This window comes from Pristiophorus japonicus, chromosome 15, assembly GCF_044704955.1.
Source record: "Pristiophorus japonicus isolate sPriJap1 chromosome 15, sPriJap1.hap1, whole genome shotgun sequence".
Lineage (NCBI taxonomy): Eukaryota > Metazoa > Chordata > Chondrichthyes > Pristiophoridae > Pristiophorus > Pristiophorus japonicus.
This window is the reverse complement of record NC_091991.1, coordinates 163,508,236-163,526,989: the sequence shown is the minus strand read 5'-3', so window position 1 is coordinate 163,526,989 and position 18,754 is coordinate 163,508,236. Positions and strand designations below refer to the sequence as shown.

The following is an 18,754-nucleotide window of genomic DNA, read 5'->3' as shown; positions in this document are numbered from 1 at the left end:
CAGGGTATTCAAGAGACCAGAATTGGAGGAGCACAGATATCTCAGATGGCTGTAGGACTGGAGGAGATTACAGCGATAGGGAGGGGCAGGGCCTTGCCAGGATTTGAAAACAAGGATGAGAATTTTAAAATCGAGGCATTGCTTAACCGGGAGCCAATGTATACTCTAAGGTCCCGTTCACCCATCAGGGTGATGGGTGAATGGGACTCACGCTAACTGGTCGGGAAACGCAGAAATGATAATGGTAATACAGTGGTTGGTTTTCAAAAGGCATGTCAGACCACTGCACTTACTTCCGGGTTTCTGCACGCTACCGGACCCACCTCCGCTCCCAGCATATCACTATGTTAAAATCCAGACCTGAATGTCTGCCTTGACTAGATAGGAAAATCAGCTTCAGAACTCTAATTATTTCCAAAAAAGACAAACATGGTCGTACAACACTTTCCTTGCTGTGTTCCTTACTTAATGCTATCAATTGATATTTCTTAAAGTGTAAAAATCAAACTCTGAATGCTTATTAATCGTTAATTTTGACATTATAAGATAATTAAAATTGTAACATAACTGAAGAACCTTACCGGGATTTGTTGTAATGATGGTTTTAGCAGTCACTGTGGCTGTCATGCAGTTGCGAAAACTATCGTAATTTACTCGTACATCAGCTATGAACAGTACTGTAAAAGTTAAAAAGACCCAACCTATAAAAAGTATTAAGGCCTCTTGCAGAATTATTAATTTCAGAATAAAAAAAGATATACTTTGCTCAAATTGACATATACAATACCTGTTTCCTTGGGTATCCAAGTCTGTGCAAGCTGTATAGATTCGTTATCCCAGCTAAAGAAATTATAAATATAATTAGTTAGCTAGTAAAAAGTTCGCTTTCCTCCAAACGTATAAAAAAATCAGTTATTTTCTCATTGCTGTTAGAGAATGAATCACTATTATGGGGGAAAAAATGATCTACCATGATGTTTTACCTATTGTGAGTTGAAATCATGGCCTGGAACCTGTGGTCAGCAGCAACGCGAAGGTGTTTGCTGCTGGCCCCGAAGTACGCTGTGTCGAGAAGTTTGGGTTTTCTAAACTTCAATTCATTTCAATGGACTGTAGTGTGGATTTCCTTGTTCAAACTGCTGTTCAAGCAGCCAATCAAAAGGTAGAATTCTCACAGACAGCGAACAAGGAAGTGAGTAAGCTCTTAAAATGTTAACTTTTAAAATAGTTAGAGTCAGCAATAGATTGGAGTTCCCACATGGGAAAAAGACAAACTTGAAATAAAGATAGACAAAGTTAAGAACAATTAAAACATTTTTTTAGGTTTCTTAAAATATTAATATTGAATAAAATGGACAAATTTCACACTGCACAAAATTAAAATTAGTTTTTCAGGCCCATAACATTTATTTCGCTGTCAATACGCTGTTAAAACCCCAGTTACACTTAATCCCTTTGGGTCCAACTTTTAGTGGGGAATTTAACAGCGTAATTACCTCAAAAGAGCCAAAATTTTTGCCAGTTTCAATGATTTATGAGATTTACACATGCGCCAAATCACAAACTTGCGGTCAGTTTCACAGTTCACTGTCATCCTGATCGCAAAATGATTCCGGTAATTACCTTCATGTTCAGTTCAAATGGTACAAGTCTTGAAGTCGTATAGCAGGGAATTATCAAAAGCACTATAAAATATTATGTCACAATCTGCTGTATAATATGAATTAACAAATATTGCATAATTTTATAGATTTCCAGCATTACTCTGCAGTATTTGGTATTAAAATGTATTTTGAAAGTTCTCAGCTTGAAATCCGCCAATTAACACTAGCACCGTTTTTTTGGCACTAATCGTGGTTACCGTCTTTTTTTTATGGGCGTGCTTATTTGTACTGCAAAAATGACCAACATGCTCTGTCCTTTGTTTCTGATGGGTCCCCTTGGAGGATAAGCCACACCCTTAAGTGTCACAGGAATGTGTAACTGGATCCGCCCATCCCAAGGCCTCACTGACTTTGCAAATTGCAACTCGATCCACTTTGACTGCCTGAAGCGACAGAGGACAGAGCTCCCCAGAAGACAGCAAGGGCCAGCCGAAATGCCTTACCCCAGTCCAAGTACACCCCACCCCCAGCCGAAATGCCTTACCCCAGTCCAAGTACATCCCTCCCCCAGCTGAAGTGCCTTATCCCAGTGCAAGTGCATCCTTCCCCCCTGCCCCCCCCACTATAGATGAGGCAGGCATTGTGTACAGATTGTTAACAGGTTTATTGGGTATGAAGTGAATAGTAACAGTATCATGACTTCTGGATATCATCCACTCCAACGATGTCACTTGTAGGGGTTGAACGACCGTGATCAGTCTTCCCCCCCACCCGTGTCTCTTGCTCCCCCCCAGATTCTCTCTCCCCTCCAGCATCTCTCTCCCCCAGCATCTCTCTCTCCCCCTGCATCTCTCTCCCCCCCCAGCATCTCTCTCCCCCCCCAGCATCTCTCTTCCCCCCCCAGCATCTCTCTCCCCCCCCAGCATCTCTCTCTTCCTCCCCAGCCTCCCCAGCCTCTCTCTCGCTCTAGGCCCCAGGACCGCCGCTATCGGACCCCCGCCGGCCGCTCTCGGCCCACGGCAGCCGGGTGGTGGTGGGAAGAGAGTCAGAGAGTCAGAGCCTCAGGTCCTGCTTCTTGGCACCATGTGCATGGAATGATTCGAGCCAGGAGACGGGGGCAGAGCCTGACAGGGGTGGGGCTTGTCGCTTGTCAATCAAAATAGTGCAGTACGGGCAGGGGGCAGCGGGGCTTGACAGATGCATGTCTGCCAAAAAAAGTGCAGTACAAATAGTTACATCGTATTTTTATCGCCGAAATAGCGCTATAAAATAAGCTTGCGAAATTTGCCAAACGGTAAGTGGCGATGGCAGTAAAAAACGGCGTTGCACAAGAACATCTGTGCACCCAAATCAAAACTCCCGAAGTTAAAAAAAACCGACTTACTGCGCATGTGCAATTTTTCCCGCAATCCTGGTCACATGTCGGGTGCGCTCGCGCATGCGCAGTACACCCAGGGCTGAATCAGCCATTTTTGAAACCAGCAGGAACGAAGAGAGCAGAGAACAGCGCAATTCATCTGAAATTAAAAATGCAGGGTGATTTAGATAGGAAGAGGGCCAGGAAATTCACTCCTGACATAAATGAGGCCCTCATTACTGCTGTAGAAAGCAGATGGGGGGAGATTTCGAAGAAGGGGCATGCAAAACTCCTACCAGCTGGTGTAAAACATCTGTGGAATAGTGTGGCTGAGGAGGTTTCCTCCGTCGTCTGTATCAGGAAGGAGCATGTAAAGTGTCAGAAAAGGTGGAATGACTATTGCACGGTCGTCAAAATAATATTTTTATTGATGCACTCCAATTACTTGTGTGTGAGAAAGGGGGGTCAGTATCTTTACACACCATCTCATGTCCATTTATATTGTCATCTTTGCAGGGAAAGTTGTGAGGTGTGAGAGATAGGGGTCAGTGCCTTTACACACCATCTCATGTCTATTTGTATTGTCATCTTTACAGGGAAAGTTGTCTCACAACCGCCGGGAGCAGCGGCGCACAGGCGGCGGTCCGGCCAAACTATTCCCACTCACCCAGCTTGAGAGTTGCATGGCAGGTCTGATGGGTGCCTCACAGAGATCAACTACTCATGGAGGTGCTGAACCCATGTTTGACAGTGAGGGTAAGTCCTGCAAAATCCACAGTCTGGGTTGGGCCAATGTTATACACTGTCTGTGGGCTAGGGTTCGGGTAATGCGATGTACTGTCTGTCGTCGACATGTAATGGTGGTTCTTCAAATGAGCATGCGCTATGTGACCCTACTCATGTTACCCTGTCCCCTCCCCTGCTGCTAACCAGTCGTCTGTTTTTTCTATTTTGCAGATGTGGATTCCGAGACCTCACATCCAGGAGTGGAAGCCCCCACCTCGCCGGATGCTATGGTGGAGGACACAGACATCATCCACGCTGAGGAACCTCCATGGGAGGAGGAGCAGGAGGACCAAAGTGTCAATTTGGAAGCTGGGGGGGTGGGGGGGGGGTGTCCACACAGGCACTAAGAACTTCAGCTGTAGCTATCAGTTCATCGGATGAGGACACCACATTCCGTGGATATCCAGCATCCGAGGCCCCGGGTCCAAGTGGGTTGCGGCAACAAACCCCCTAGGGTTGAATTCCATATGCCGTTTCTGAGGAGACTGAGTCGGCAAAGCCGGTCTGGTAAAAGGCAGGCAGACGCGCACCTGGATTTGGTGGGACTGTCTGGGGAGAGCATCCAGCTCAGCCGACAGCTCCTCGAGGTCCTGGGTGGGATCTCTGTAAACATTGCAATCCTATCTGCGAACATAAGGGATGGTTTTTCACAGCTTGTAGTTGCAACAAGCGAGAACACCGAGGCTGTCAATGCCCAGCAGCAATTGACAGTCTTGACTCATGGCACTCCAGTCCCCAGTGTCATGCCACCCAGACTGACAGCATCAGTGAGTGGTGAGGCTGAGGAATAGGCGACACTCAGAAGCTAAGCCTTCGACAGCACCAGCTTCTCCAGGGGGTCCAATGGCGTCACCTACTTCTCTCTCCCAACAATGCCAGTGCTCTGGGCGCGTTGTTAAAAAACATCTTGGGCCCAACGTGGGCAGGGGCAAGAGCAACAATCGACAGGGGCTGGGGGGTTCAAATTGGGGGTGGGGGGGTAAAGGTGGCTGCAGCTGAAGGATGTTTGATGCAGGGATTGTTGTTTTGTTTTGCTGTTGTTATTTAAATAAAGTTTACAAAAGTTTTAACATCGAAAAATTTTATTCAAGTTACTAAATTAAAGTTTACAAAGTTTCATTAATGTAAAAATTTTAATAAATTTTAATTGTTTTTTTCACCTTAACCAAACTTATGCACTGTCTCATTTTCAGAATAACAGGGGTAATAGTCAACATGGCGGGATAGAGTGAGCAGTTAATGGTCAAACGTGCCGTTCAGCCTTCATGCAAAGCTTTGAATTATCAGCTGCTGACGTAAGGCTTTTGCAGTGGCGAAAGCTCCACGAGGCCTCCTCTGCCGTGGTGGTGGCATGGGTTCATCGACAGGTTTCTTGTCCTCCTCCTCCTCCTACCTCTCTCTCTCCTGAGGTGGTTCTGCAATTCCCAGTGGCAAATTCTGTCCCCTCATGAGGCTAAGTTATGTAGCATGCAGCTTAGAGTGAACTCAGAGACCTGCTGAGGGCAGTATTGCAGAGAGCCTCCAGTGTGGCCCAGGCATTGGAAGCGCTGCTTGAGCACCCAATTGTCTTTTTGGCGATGTTGCGTGTAGCTATGTGGCTGTTATTGTAGCGATGCTCGGCTTCTGTCTGAGGGTTGCGGAGAGGGGGGGGGGGTCATGAGCCAGATGGTGAGGCATAATCTTTGTACCCCAGCATCAGCTCTGGCCTTGTGGCTGATGCTCAAACAGGTGTGACATACTGCTCTCACGCAAGTTGAAGACATCATGGATGCTCCCTGGAAATTGTGCATTTACTGTCATGATGCGCTGAATATGGTCGCCCACCATCTGTACATTCAGCGGGTAGAATCCCTTTCGGTTTCGGTAAACCCCTGTATCCTCTAAAGGTGCTCGCAGGGCGATGTGCGTACAATCAATGGTACCCTGTACCTTGGGAAAGCCAGCAATTTGTTCAAAACCTATAGCCCTCTCATTCTATGCTTCTCTGGTCATTGGGAACGTTATGAAGTCCATCCTGCGTGCATACAGTGCAGTAGTCACCTGGCAAATGCAGCAATGTGTAGCGTAATGCGACATGGAGCATATGTCCCCTGCTGATGCCCGAAAGGAGCCGGAGGCATAGAAGGCAAGTGCTGCAGTCACTTCACCTTGACGGGCAGTGTAGTCCTGTTCCCGCTGGTAGGCTGTTGGTTTGCCTTTATGAGCTGGCATATCTCTGTGACCACCTCTTTTCGAAAGCGCAGCCTTCTAATGCACTGTGCCTCAGACAGGTGGAGGTATGAGCGATGTTCCCTGTAAACTCATGGGGGTAAGGCCTCCTCCCCATACGTCTGCAAGCTCTTTGATTATGCTCATAATGCTGTTGAATAAACCTTCTTCCAGCTCTATGCTGCATAGAAAAAGCAGCCAGCAATAATGGTAGAGATAGCATAGACCCCATTCTTTTAAATGTCGTTAAATGTCCTTAATAATAAAGTATAAACTCACAAAAAGCTATAAAACGCAGCCTTCCCTCCAAATCCTTTTCTGCACTGAACTCTTGCTCCGTTTTTCAAGATGGCGTCGTTAGCGCCGGGTGCTTAGTGAGTCTGACCTGATAAGACTTGATTTTTTTCAGGTGGGTTTTATCGCCGGCGCTAACAATGGCAATATCGGCGAATTTTGCTAAAAACGGCGCTAGCGGAGCATTGCATGATTGACGTCATAAAAATGGCAAAAAAAAAAGCCGGGCGATAAACCGGCGCTAAAACACTGGCGAAACTTGCAAAATGGTGATACATTTTTTTTAGCGCCAAAAAACACACTTTTAGCGCTCAAAAATGGTGCTAAAACGGGCGCAAACCTGGCGAATTTCTAAGATACAATTAAAAATGTCATAATTTTAAAATCCCAAGTATAAAGGCAGCAAATAATAAATAGAGACTAATTTAAAGCTAAAAATTAGAAATGCTGGAAATCTGAAATAAAAACTGAAAATGATGAAAACCAATTGGGCTGAAATACCCCAAGGCCATACTAAAGCTGTGCAGTGCCCTTGTCAGGTGGCGCCTAGATACTATGTATAGTTCTGCTTGCAGTGCCATGAGGGGACCCTCGAATAAAAGTGCAGAGAGGAGCGAAGAGGCTGATCGCTGATATCAGAGGAAATAATTAGATTAACTTAATAGGCTAGAGCTTCTCAGCCCCAAAAAGAGATGTCACAAAAGGGAATTTACAGAAGTACATAAGATAGTTAATGGGATAGAAAAAAATAAGCTTCAAGCCATATTTTCAGATCTGGTACGGCAGCAGGTCAAAGAACACAGGCTCAGGGTTATGACAGAGATCAGAAAGTATTTCTTTACACAGAGATTGATCAACAGTTGGAAGTGGTTGTCAGAAAGAGCAGTTCAGGACCACCAGACTCAGTGAGATGCTTTACCGCAAAGATGGCAGGGTTGGTATTCTGAAAGGATGAGATCAAATAGACTGAGCTTATCTCAGGATTTAATATAAGCAACAACTTATTTAATTGTATTTGTAGACGAGTTCAAAAATATACTAACCAGTTCATAAGGAATGAAGATACAGTTTCATCAAACAGTTTTACTTCACATCGCTGTCCTTTTCTTTTATCTGCAGTAGTAAAATGCTTCTGCTCCCCCACCTTAAAACAATTATATTTTTCTCATCTTTAAACTAATACAGTAATGAAATAATTATATTTTCAACATAAACATCAAGGGATTTATGTCACAGTGGAGTTCTTTAAAGATTGAATTGAAGATCTCAATCTTAAACTGAATTTTACTTCAACATAGTTCCCTAGGCATTAGTTAGAATAACGAAAACTAAGAATAAGCTATTATATGCTACTGTAGTTAAATACATCAATTTTTGATGTATATGTCTGTTCAAACCTTGCTGGTAGGGTCAGCAATTCGGGGATCTGACAGGAACAGTCACCCATGCTGTTCATACTGATTTATGAAGAGAAGCCGAAGCAGATAGGGGCACAAAGGAAGATTTGTAGGTGAGTGAGAAAAGCAACAGCAAGCAAGATAAAATATTGTAAAAGAGAGATTAGTCCGAACTGGAGAGACGCACAGATGACTGTGTGGCTGGGACAAAATAATAACGTCCTGCTGGTGCATGAGGGACAGGAGCTAGAAGGGACTGAAGCATGATGCTTTATACTAGCTGGTGTGTGCAAGTAGAAGCCAAGGTAATGAAACATGATGCTTGTAAACATGAAAAGAAAGATGACGAAACCAAAATCCTGAGAAGAGTGTGGAAAATAATTGTAAATAGCAATCATAATCCCTACACGGGATCCTGGAGGCTGCAAGATTGAATCTGGACACACAACAGTCATCTAGGATTGCACACACAACTATCTGATGCTGAAGGAAAACGTTTTGGTGTTTCAGTAAATGACAATGTCTCTTGCAAAATGTGCACACTATCTACCGCAAAGTGCACACATTGACCTGAATTTCCTTCATAATACAGGTGCCTCAGGCAGGTTTGTGGCATTGAATTGAGTAAACTAAGGCAATAAGGCCCACTGCCTCCAATCAGCTCCAAAATTTAAGAACACAAGTACATAAGAATTAGGAACAGAAGTAGGCCATCTAGCCCCTTGAGCCTGCTCCGCCATTCAAAAAGATCATGGCTGATCTGGCCGTGGACTCAGCTCCACTTACCCGCCCGCTCCCCATAACCCTTAATTCCCTTATTGGTTAAAAATCTATCTATCTGTGATTTGAATACATTTAATGAGCTAGCCTCAACTGCTTCCTTGGGCAGAGAATTCCACAGATTCACAACCCTCTGGGAGAAGAAATTCCTTCTCAACTCGGTTTTAAATTGGCTCCCCTGTATTTTGAGGCTGTGCTCCCTAGTTCTAGTCTCCCTGACCAGTGGAAACAACCTCTCTGCCTCTATCTTGTCTATCCCTTTCATTATTTTAAATGTTTCTATAAGATCCCCCCTCATCCTTCTGAACTCCGAGTAAAGACCCAGTCTACTCAATCTATCATCATAAGGTATCTCCGGAATCAGCCTAGTGAATCGTGTCTGTACCCCCTCCAAAGCTAGTATATCCTTCCTTAAGTAAGGTGACCAAAACTGCACGCAGTACTCCAGGTGTGGCCTCACCAATACCCTGTACAGTTGCAGCAGGACCTCCCTGCGTTTGTACTCCATCCCTCTCGCAATGAAGGCCAACATTCCATTCGCCTTCCTGATTACCTGCTGCACCTGCAAACTAACTTTTTGGGATTCATGCACAAGGACCCCCAGGTCCCTCTGCACCACAGCATGTTGTAATTTCTCCCCATTCAAATAATATTCCCTTTTACTGTTTTTTGTTCCCAAGGTGGATGACCTCACATTTTCCGACATTGTATTCCATCTGCCAAACCTTAGCCCATTCGCTTAACCTATCTAAATCTCTTTGCAGCCTCTCTGTGTCCTCTACACAACCCGCTTTCCCACTAATCTTTGTGCCATCTGCAAATTTTGTTACACTACACTCTGTCCCCTCTTCCAGTTCATCTATGTATATTGTAAACAGTTATGGTCCCAGCACCGATCCCTGTGGCACACCACTAACCACCGATTTCCAACCCGAAAAGGACCCATTTATCCCGACTCTCTGCTTAGCCAGTCTGTTAACCAGCCAATTCTCGACCCATGCTAATACATTTCCTCTGACTCCGCATACCTTTATCTTCTGCAGTAACCTTTTGTGTGGCACCTTATCGAATGCCTTTTGGAAATCTAAATACACCACATCCATCGGTACACCTCTATCCACCATGCTCATTACCATGCTCAAAGAATTCCAGTAAATTAGTTAAACATGATTTCCCCTTCATGAATCCATGTTGCGTATGCTTGATTGCACTATTCCTATCTAGATGTCTCGCTATTTCTTCCTTAATGATAGCTTCAAGCATTTTCCCCACTACAGATGTTAAACTAACCGGCCTATAATTACCTGCCTTTTGTCTGCCCCCCTTTTTTAAACAGAGGCGTTACATTAGCTGCTTTCCAATCCGCTGGCACCTCCCCAAAGTCCAGAGAATTTTGGTAGATTATAACGAATGCATCTGCTATAACTTCCGCCATCTCTTTTAATACCGTGGGATGCATTTCATCAGGACCAGGGGACTTGTCTACCTCGAGCCCCATTAGCCTGTTCAGCACTACCCCCCTAGTGATAGTGATCATCTCAAGGTCCTCCCTTGAACTTTGATCTTGTGCAGTAACCTCTTGTGTGGCACCTTAACAAATGCCTTCTGGAAATCCAAATACACCACATCCATTGGTTCCCCCTTATCCACCCTGCTCATTACATCCTCAAAGAAGTCCAGCAAATTTATCAAACATGATTTCCCTTTCATAAAACCATGCTGACTCTGCTTGATTGAATTATGCTTTTCCAAATATCCCGCTACTGCTTCCTTAATAATGGACTCCAGCATTTTCCCAACGACAGATGTTAGGCTAACTGGTCTATAGTTTCCTGCTTTTTCTCTGCCTCCTTTTTTAAATAGGGGTGTTACTTTTGCGGTGTTGCAATCCGCTGGGACCGTCCCAGAAGCCAGGGAATTTTGATAGATTACAACCAATGTATCCAATTATTTTAAGACCCTAGGTAGTAAGCCATCAGGTCCAGGGGACTTGTCCCATTATTTTACCGAGTACTATTTCTTTCGTGATAGTGATTGTATTATGTTCCTCCTTCCCTGTAGCCCCTTGATTATCCACTATTCGGATGTTAAGTGTCTTCTACCGTGAAGACCGATACAAAATATTTGTTCAACATCTCTGCCATTCCCTGTTCTCCATTATTAATTTGGCACCAAAATTTTCCTGCCCAAAATCTGCCATTCCCTTATACTCTCCCTACCGTTTCAAGTGGGGTGGGTGGGCGTGGCTAACATTCCTGCTGCATTTTCCTCAACTTCCATTCCAACCCATGCTAATTAATACTGACACTGTATAAATCACAGTATGAGCAGCACATCAGTATCCGAGGCAAATACCACATCGAGGAGGCCATTTTGTTTGCTGGAGCTGAAGGTTTATATTATTTGGCCTACACATTGATTTTGCTGTTTGGTGCTTTGGTGGTTCTGTCAGCACCTTTTCTGCCATATTTAGTCAGCTCTGCAGAGAGTTTTCAGCTGGAATTTTTCCGGCGCTCAGCAGATGGGATCGGAGGCGAGTCAGCTATCAAATTTGAAATGATTGACAGCTGTCAACCCGCCTCCACGCTACTTTACCAGGTGTCAGGTCTGTCACTGCTGAACAGACCCGATACACAGCGGCGGGGGAGGTAATTTAGGTCATTATGACCTTGTTAAAAGGCAATTAAATACAATTTTGAGGTCAACTTACCATTTTACCAGGTTTTCTACGAGGTTGCCACTGCTCAGGATCACGTCTGGTAAGAATGTCGGGAATTGTGTCAACATGAATTCATTTCATTACCTGACAGCTGCAAGAAGTATGCTATAAAAGTTCCAAGATCAGAACCTTTTGCTTACTGCATTTGGATGGCACAGTGACCTTTATGCAGGTTGCAAGTCTTTGGAGCAACCTCTCTATCCAGTGTCACCTCATTGGAACAACCTTTCTCACCATTGGCAGATTGCTTCTGTCATCCCTACTTCACCTGCCATCTATTACATTAGCATCGGTGCCCTTGAAACTATCTCACCTTGATCATCAGAATCCCTCATGATCAGCCCCAACACCAGCATCACCAACAACACCAACCTTCTCTGCAATCAACTGATACTGCACAGGACAGACCTGACCACATTCCTGCCCTGAACGCCAGGGATGGCCTCACCATGGCCAGATTTACTTCATTTGATGCTGTACACCCTGTACATGATGTGCCAGGTTGGCACCACTCCACACCAACACCATAAAGCATCCCGACAATGCCCAAGCCATTCCTTTCACACTTATCACCATTGCGGGGGTAGGTACCCTTATGTCTCATCAGTCACTGCAACTCACTAAGCCACTGCCAAAGGTGCACACAAATCTGTCCAAGAACAGAAAGTGTTGAAAATAAAGACTTTAATGTTTGACAACACATTAACAGAAACTTTAGATGAACATTGGATAAAACACCCAAGTATCTACCCTTGTGTGTTGTTAGTTGTTTTGATTGACTAGGATGTGGGTGAGTGTGAGGGGTGGCTAGTGAGATGGGGATGTGATAATATAGATAGAAACATAGAAAACAGGTGCAGGAGTAGGCCATTCGGCCCTTCGAGCCTGCACCACCATTCAATAAGATCATGTCTGATCATTCACCTCAGTACCCCTTTCCTGCTTTCTCTCCATACCCCTTGATCCCCTTAGCCGTAAGGGCCATATCTAACTCCCTCTTGAATATATCCAATGAACTGGCATCAACAAGTCTTTGCGGCAGGGAATTCCACGGGTTAACAACTCTCTGAGTGAAGAAGTTTCTCCTCATCTCAGTCCTAAATGGCCTACCCCTTATCCTTAGACTATGTCCCCTGGATCTGGACTTCCCCAACATCGAGAACATTCTTCCTGCATCTAACCTGTCCAGTCCAGTCAGAATTTTATATGTTTCTTTGAGGTCCCCTCTCATCCTTCTAAACTCCAGTGAATACAGGCCCAGTCGATCCAGTCTCTCCTCATTTGCCATCCCAGGAATCAGTCTGATGAACCTTCGCTTCACTCCCTCAATAGCACGAACATCCTTCCTCAGATTAGGAGACCAAAACTGAACACAATATTCCAGGTGAGGCTTCACTAAGGCTCTGTACAACTGCAGTAAGACCTCCCTGCTCCTATACGCAAATCCCCTAGCTATGAATTCCAACATACCATTTGCCTTCTTCACCGCCTGCTGTACCTGCATGCCAACTTTCAATGACTGATGTACCATGACACCTAGGTCTCGTCGCACCTCCCCTAAACTGCCGCCATTCAGATAATATTCTGCCTTCGTGTTTTTGCCACCAAAGTGGATAACCTCACATTTATCCACATTATACTGCATCTGCCATGCATTTGCCCACTCACCTAACCTGTCCAAGTCAACCTGCAGCCTCTTAGTGTCCTCCTCACAGCTCACACCGCCACCCAGTTTAGTGTCATCTGAAAACTTGGAGATATTACACTCAATTCCTTCATCTAAATCGTGAATGTATATTGTAAATAGCTGGGGTCCCTGCACTGAGCCCTGGGGCACCTCACTAGTCACTGCCTACCATTCTGAAAAGGACCCGTTCATCCCGACTCTCTGCTTCCTGTCTGCCAACCAGTTCTCTATCCACGTCAGTACATTACCCCCAATACCATGTGCTTTAATTTTGCACACCAATCTCTTGTGTGGGGCCTTGTCAAAAGCCTTTTGAAAGTCCAACTACACCACATCCACTGGTTCTCCCTTGTCCACTCTACTAGTTACATCCTCAAAAAATTCTAGAAGATTTGTCAAGCATGATTTCCCTTTCATAAATCTATGCTGACTTGGACCGATCCTGTCACTGCTTTCCAAATGCGCTGCTATTTCATCTTTAATAATTGATTCCAACATTTTTCCCACTACTGATGTCAGGCTAACCGGTCTATAATTACCCATTTTCTCTCTCCCTCCTTTCTTAAAAATTGCTGTTACATTAGCTACTCTCCAGTTCATAGGAACTGATCCAGAGTCGATAGACTGTTGGAAAATGATCACCAATGCATCCATTATTTCTAGAGCCATTTCCTTAAGTACTCTGGGATGCAGACTATCAGGCCCCAGGAATTTATCGGCCTTCAATCCCATCAATTTGCCTAACACAATTTCCTACCTAATGTGGATTTCCTTCAGTTCCTCCTTCTCACTAGACCTTCGGTCCTCTAGTATTTCCAGAAGGTTATTTGTGTCTTCCTTCGTGAAGACAGAACCAAAGTATTTGTTCAACTGGCCATTTCTTTGTTCCCCATTATAAATTCAACCGAATCTGACTGCAAGGGACCTACGTTTTTCTTCACTAATCTTTTTGTCTTCACATATCTATAGAGGCTTTTGCAGTCAGTTTTTATGTTCCCAGCAAGCTTCCTCTCATATTATATTTTCCCCCTCCTAATTAAACCCTTTGTCCTCCTCTGCTGAATTATAACATTCTCCCAGTCCTCAGGTTTGCTGCCTTTTCTGGCCAATTTATATGCCTCTTCCTTGGATTTAACACTATCCTTAATTTCCCTTGTTAGCCACGGTTGAGCCACCTTCCCAGTTTTATTTTTACTCCAGACAGGGATGTACAATTGTTGAAGTTCATCCATGTGATCTTTAAATGTTTGCTATTGCCGATCCTAGAAAGGGATGGGTGGAGGTGCAAGGTAAGTTGGTGTAAAGATGTGCAGGAGTAGGATCGGAAAGGCAGAGTGATGGGGATGTGATGAGTGGCACAGCAGGATGAGGTTGAGTGTGGTTTTGCAGTAACGTTTCATGATCTACTGAGATCATTGAAAGGTTTGCGCCACTGCAGTCAGGGCCCCCTGACGACATCCCTGCTTGTGCCCTCTTGTGCAATGTGCAACGAGTCATATGGAGGGAGTCATGGGAGAGCCTGGGTGCAGCCGTGCACTTTTGAGCAGTGCTTGTCAGTGTATGCAGCAGCTCAATACAGTAGTATACTGACAGCACAACTGTCAAAATCAATTTGAACATGGTCCCTTTCAGGAAACCGGCTGATGATGTGTCATTAAATGACAACATCAGACCCGCTTCCTTTTAATTGGCTGGGAACCTCATTGGGCAGGCTTAAGAAGCATCATCAACATAGAATCATTTCAACAGAGCGGGCTGTAGCCAGCAGCAGGTTCAGATCCCGCTACGGGCCCTGGCTGCACCGAACCTGCCTCCGTAGGCGAAATCACAGCCTTGGACTTGGAACATGGATTTCCCAATGGGAATCCCTCTATTCCTCTTTTTGTAGAAGAGGATGAAAATATAGAGGATGCAAGATTGGAGGTATTTAGAGTAAGGTATCACAGAAGACATTTGTTTCCCTTGAGGTCATTGAAGCTCCCCTTGCACTTTGCAGCAGTGCTTTGGGTGGTGAATATTGCACTGTTTCCACAGGGTTTGAACCATCCTCTTCAGTCCTTCAATCCTGACAGTCTTCCCTTTCTAACACTTGCTACATTCAATAAAACATCCACGTGTAGCTTTGAATCTGGGTGCCTTTATTGCAGTTCAGAACCCCACTTCCTCACCGAGACTGCTTCTTCTCTCCAAATATACAGGCCCCTTTTTAACGAGCTGCAGTGCTAATTCCCTCCATCGCGGTAGTAATAACCCTATGAGGAGCGACATTATTGCTCCTAACTTGTGCCACATATTTAATTAGGGACCAGAAGAAAACTGGCAGGTTTGCGGCGGAGTCAAGTGGACGAGCAGAAAACCCACACTATCGCTGACATGCCAATCCAAGGAAAACACAGGCAATTATGTCTTGGCACTGCAAATATCAATGATGGTCATATTTTGGCAAATCCAGAGCGCTAGTAATCTGTACAGTTTAAAAATGAAATTGCTGGATGTATACTACTTGAAAATAAACTTGAGAAACTTTACAGCTTTTCCAAATTGAATGCAAGTACACATTGTTATTTCAAACTGTTAATTTGGCTTCTCTAAGTGTGATCATAATGGTATGCAACTACTGTCAGTAACAGTAGAAACAGACAGTAAATTGTGGCCAAAAAGTGATGAGGGGCACATGAGAATATTTAGAAGTGAGCATGGAGACAATTTAAAGTGAAACCCAAGCTTCCCAACTTCTGTCTTGAGCCATGGTTTGTGAAGGATGTTGGATGGGATGGGGGGAGGGCGGTGGGAGAAGAAGATCGGCTGGTTGGGACGTAAGCTGAGATCCTAATGTAATTCCAGGTTCAGGCAATTGGGAAATGGGCAAGTGATGGCGGCAGTGGCATTGTGGAGTCAGGAGGAACACTCCTACACCGCCTGGCTCACATTAAGGTAAGTTTTTTTTTTACAAAACTTACCTTTTTGCTGGCAGCTTCCAGCAATTCATTTAAGGACCATTGGTTAGGCTGCCTGAAGATCTGGTAATCCTGAACGCAGCAAGCTCGACATCTGCTATATTTGGGGCAATCCAATTTCCGGTTTGGGTACTAAAACATGCGCTATGCTCCTTATTAGCATATTCAAGGGCATAACACTTGTTTTAGGTAACTGCCAGGACGGCTCTCCAACACCCAAAACCAAATATAGAGCCAGTATCGCAACCAAGAGCCGTGTTTCCGACGGGAGGCAAGTTCCATAAATTGGACCTCTTTTGTTGTGTATCTGTAAAGCATGCACTCCCATGTTCCGCCACCAGAAAGCTCATCCCTTGAAGTCCCAAGGGATCCCAGCATCCCTTGGGAGCACTGTATATAAGCCGGCCCCTATGGTCTGTTCCTCACTCTGGAGTGTCTTATTAAAGACTGAGGCCACTGTTACTTTAACCTGCCTGTGTGCAGCCTCATCTGGGTTAGGAACACAATAACTGGCAACGAGAATACGAATCCAACGCAAAGATGCAGCAAATTGTGGGCATCCTGGAGAAGTTCTTGCAGGGTGAGGACTGGGAAGCCTATGTCGAACGGCTAGACCAGTACTCTATGGCCAACGAGCTGGACGGAGAGGGAAGCACTGCAAAAAGGAGAGCGGTCCTCCTCACAGTCTGCGGAGCACCAACCTACAGCCTCATGAAGAATCTTCTGGCTCCGGTGAAACCCACAGATAAGTCGTATGAGGAGCTGTGTACACTGGTTCGGGAGCATCTTAATGCGAGGGAGAGCGTGCTGATGGCAAGGTATCGGTTCTACACATGCCAGCGATCTGAAGGTTAGGAAGTGGCAAGCTACGTCGCCGAGCTAAGGCGACTTGCAGGACAATGTGAGTATGATGGTTACCTGGAGCAAATGCTCAGAGACTTTTTTGTACTGGGCATTGGCCACGAGACCATCCTACGAAAACTTTTGACTGTAGAGACACCGACCCTCAGTAAGACCATTGCGATAGCACAGGCGTTTATGTCCACCAGTGATAACACCAAACAAATCTCTCAGCACACAAGTGCTAGCAATGTTCATAAATTAACTGGAACTGTGTTTGCGAGCAGAAATGTACAGTGCAGACTGAACCCACGAGTCTGCAACTGCCAGCAGGCCTCAGGTGACCCAGATGACTCAGAGTCCGCAACAAAGGATGAATGTAAGGTAATTCACACCTTGTTGGCGTTGTGGAGGCTTCCATTCAGCCTATTCATGCCGCTTCAAAGGGTATGTTTGTAAGAGCTGTGGAACAATGGGGCACCTCCAACAAGCTAGCAAACGAGCTGCAAGCTCTGCAAAACCTGCTAACCACTACATGGCAGAGGAAGATCGGTCCATGGTGGATCAAAGCAATTTCGAGCCTCAGAGAGAGGAGGTAGATGCTGAAGCACACGGGGTGCACACATTTTCGACGAAATATCCACGTATAATGCTAAACGTAAAATTGAATGGCTTACCCGTAGCCATGGAACTAGACACTGGTGCTAGCCAATCCATCATGAGTAAAAAGATGTTTGAGAGACTGTGATGCAACAAGGCATTCAGACCAGTCCTGAGCCCCATCCACACAAAGCGGAGAACGTACACCAAAGAGCTTATCACTGTCCTGGGCAGCGCCATGGTCAAAATCGCCTACGAGGGCATGGTGCACAAACTGCCACTCTGGATTGTCCCGGGCGATGGCCTCACACTGCTTGGAAGGAGCTGGCTGGGCAAAATCCGCTGGAACTGGGATGACATCTGAGCGCTATCACATGTTCATGAGACCTCATGTACCCAGGTTCTTAACAAATTTCCTTCCCTTTTTGAGCCAGGCATTGGAAACTTTTCCGGGGCGAAGCTGCGGATCCACTTGGTCCCAGAGGTACGACCCATTCACTTGATGAGAGAGAGAGTGGAAATTGAACTGGACAGACTGCAACGCGAGGGCATCATCTCCCCAGTGGAATTCAGCGAGTGGGCCAGCCTATTTGTTCCAGTACTCAAAAATGATGGCATGATCAGGATTTGCGGCGATTATAAAGTAACTATTAATCGTTTCTCGCTACCTAAAGCAGATGACCTATTTGCGATGCTGGCAGGAGGCAAGACGTTCACCAAGCTCGACCTGACTTCGGCCTACATGACGCAGGAGCTGGAGGAGTCTTCGAAGGGCCTCATCTGCATCAACACGCACAAGGAACTGTTCATCTACAACAGATACCCGTTTGGAATTCGGTCAGCTGCAGCGATCTTCCAAAGAAACATGGAGAGCCTACTCAAGTCGGTATCACACACGGTGGTCTTTCAGGACGACATATTGGTCACGGGTCGGGACACCGCCGAGCACCTACAAAACCTGGAGGAGGTCCTCCAGCGACTGGATCGCGTAGGGCTGCGGCTGAAGAGGTCGAAATGCGTCTTCATGGCAACAGAAGTGGAGTTTTTGGGGAGAAAGATCGTGGCGGATGGCATTCGGCCCACAGACACCAAGACTGAGGCTATCAGGAACGCGCCCAGGCCACAGAACGTCACGGAGCTGCGGCCGTTCCTGGGACTCCTCAACTATTTTGGTAACTTCCTACCGGGGTTAAGCACCCTTTTAGAGCCCCTACATGTGTTATTGCGCAAAGGTGAGAACTGGGTATGGGGAAAAAACCCAAGTAATTGCTTTTGAGAAAGCCAGAAACATTTTATGCTCCAAAAGCTGCTTGTATTGTATAATCCGTGTAAAAGACTTGTGCTAGCATGTGACGCTTCGTCGTACGGAGTGGGGTGTGTATTACAAGAAGCTAATGTTGCGGGGAAGTTGCAATCTGTCGCCTATGCTTCCAGGAGCTTGTCGAAGGCCGAGAGGGCCTACAGCATGATTGAGAAAGGGGCATTAGCGTGTGTGTTCAAGCCCCTCACATCCCTGTTCGCTGAA

At 45.5% G+C, this 18,754-nt stretch overlaps 1 protein-coding gene across 10 annotated transcripts in view; it reads right to left on the bottom strand.

Annotated features, from left to right (window-relative positions):
• The window catches only part of hagh (hydroxyacylglutathione hydrolase), a 287,679-nt gene that overhangs the window by 96,303 nt on the left and 172,622 nt on the right, over positions 1-18,754 (bottom strand). For all 10 annotated transcript variants that reach the window (XR_011596840.1, XM_070901239.1, XM_070901238.1 and 7 more), the window contains 3 exons: positions 7,293-7,393; positions 788-840; positions 582-677 (listed from right to left, as the gene is read on the bottom strand). Coding sequence is in view for 9 of the 10 variants with exons in the window: in XM_070901239.1 (XP_070757340.1) it covers positions 582-677; positions 788-840; positions 7,293-7,393 (250 nt within the window). In the remaining variant the exon portion in view is untranslated. The remainder of the gene's footprint in view (positions 1-581; positions 678-787; positions 841-7,292; positions 7,394-18,754) is intronic.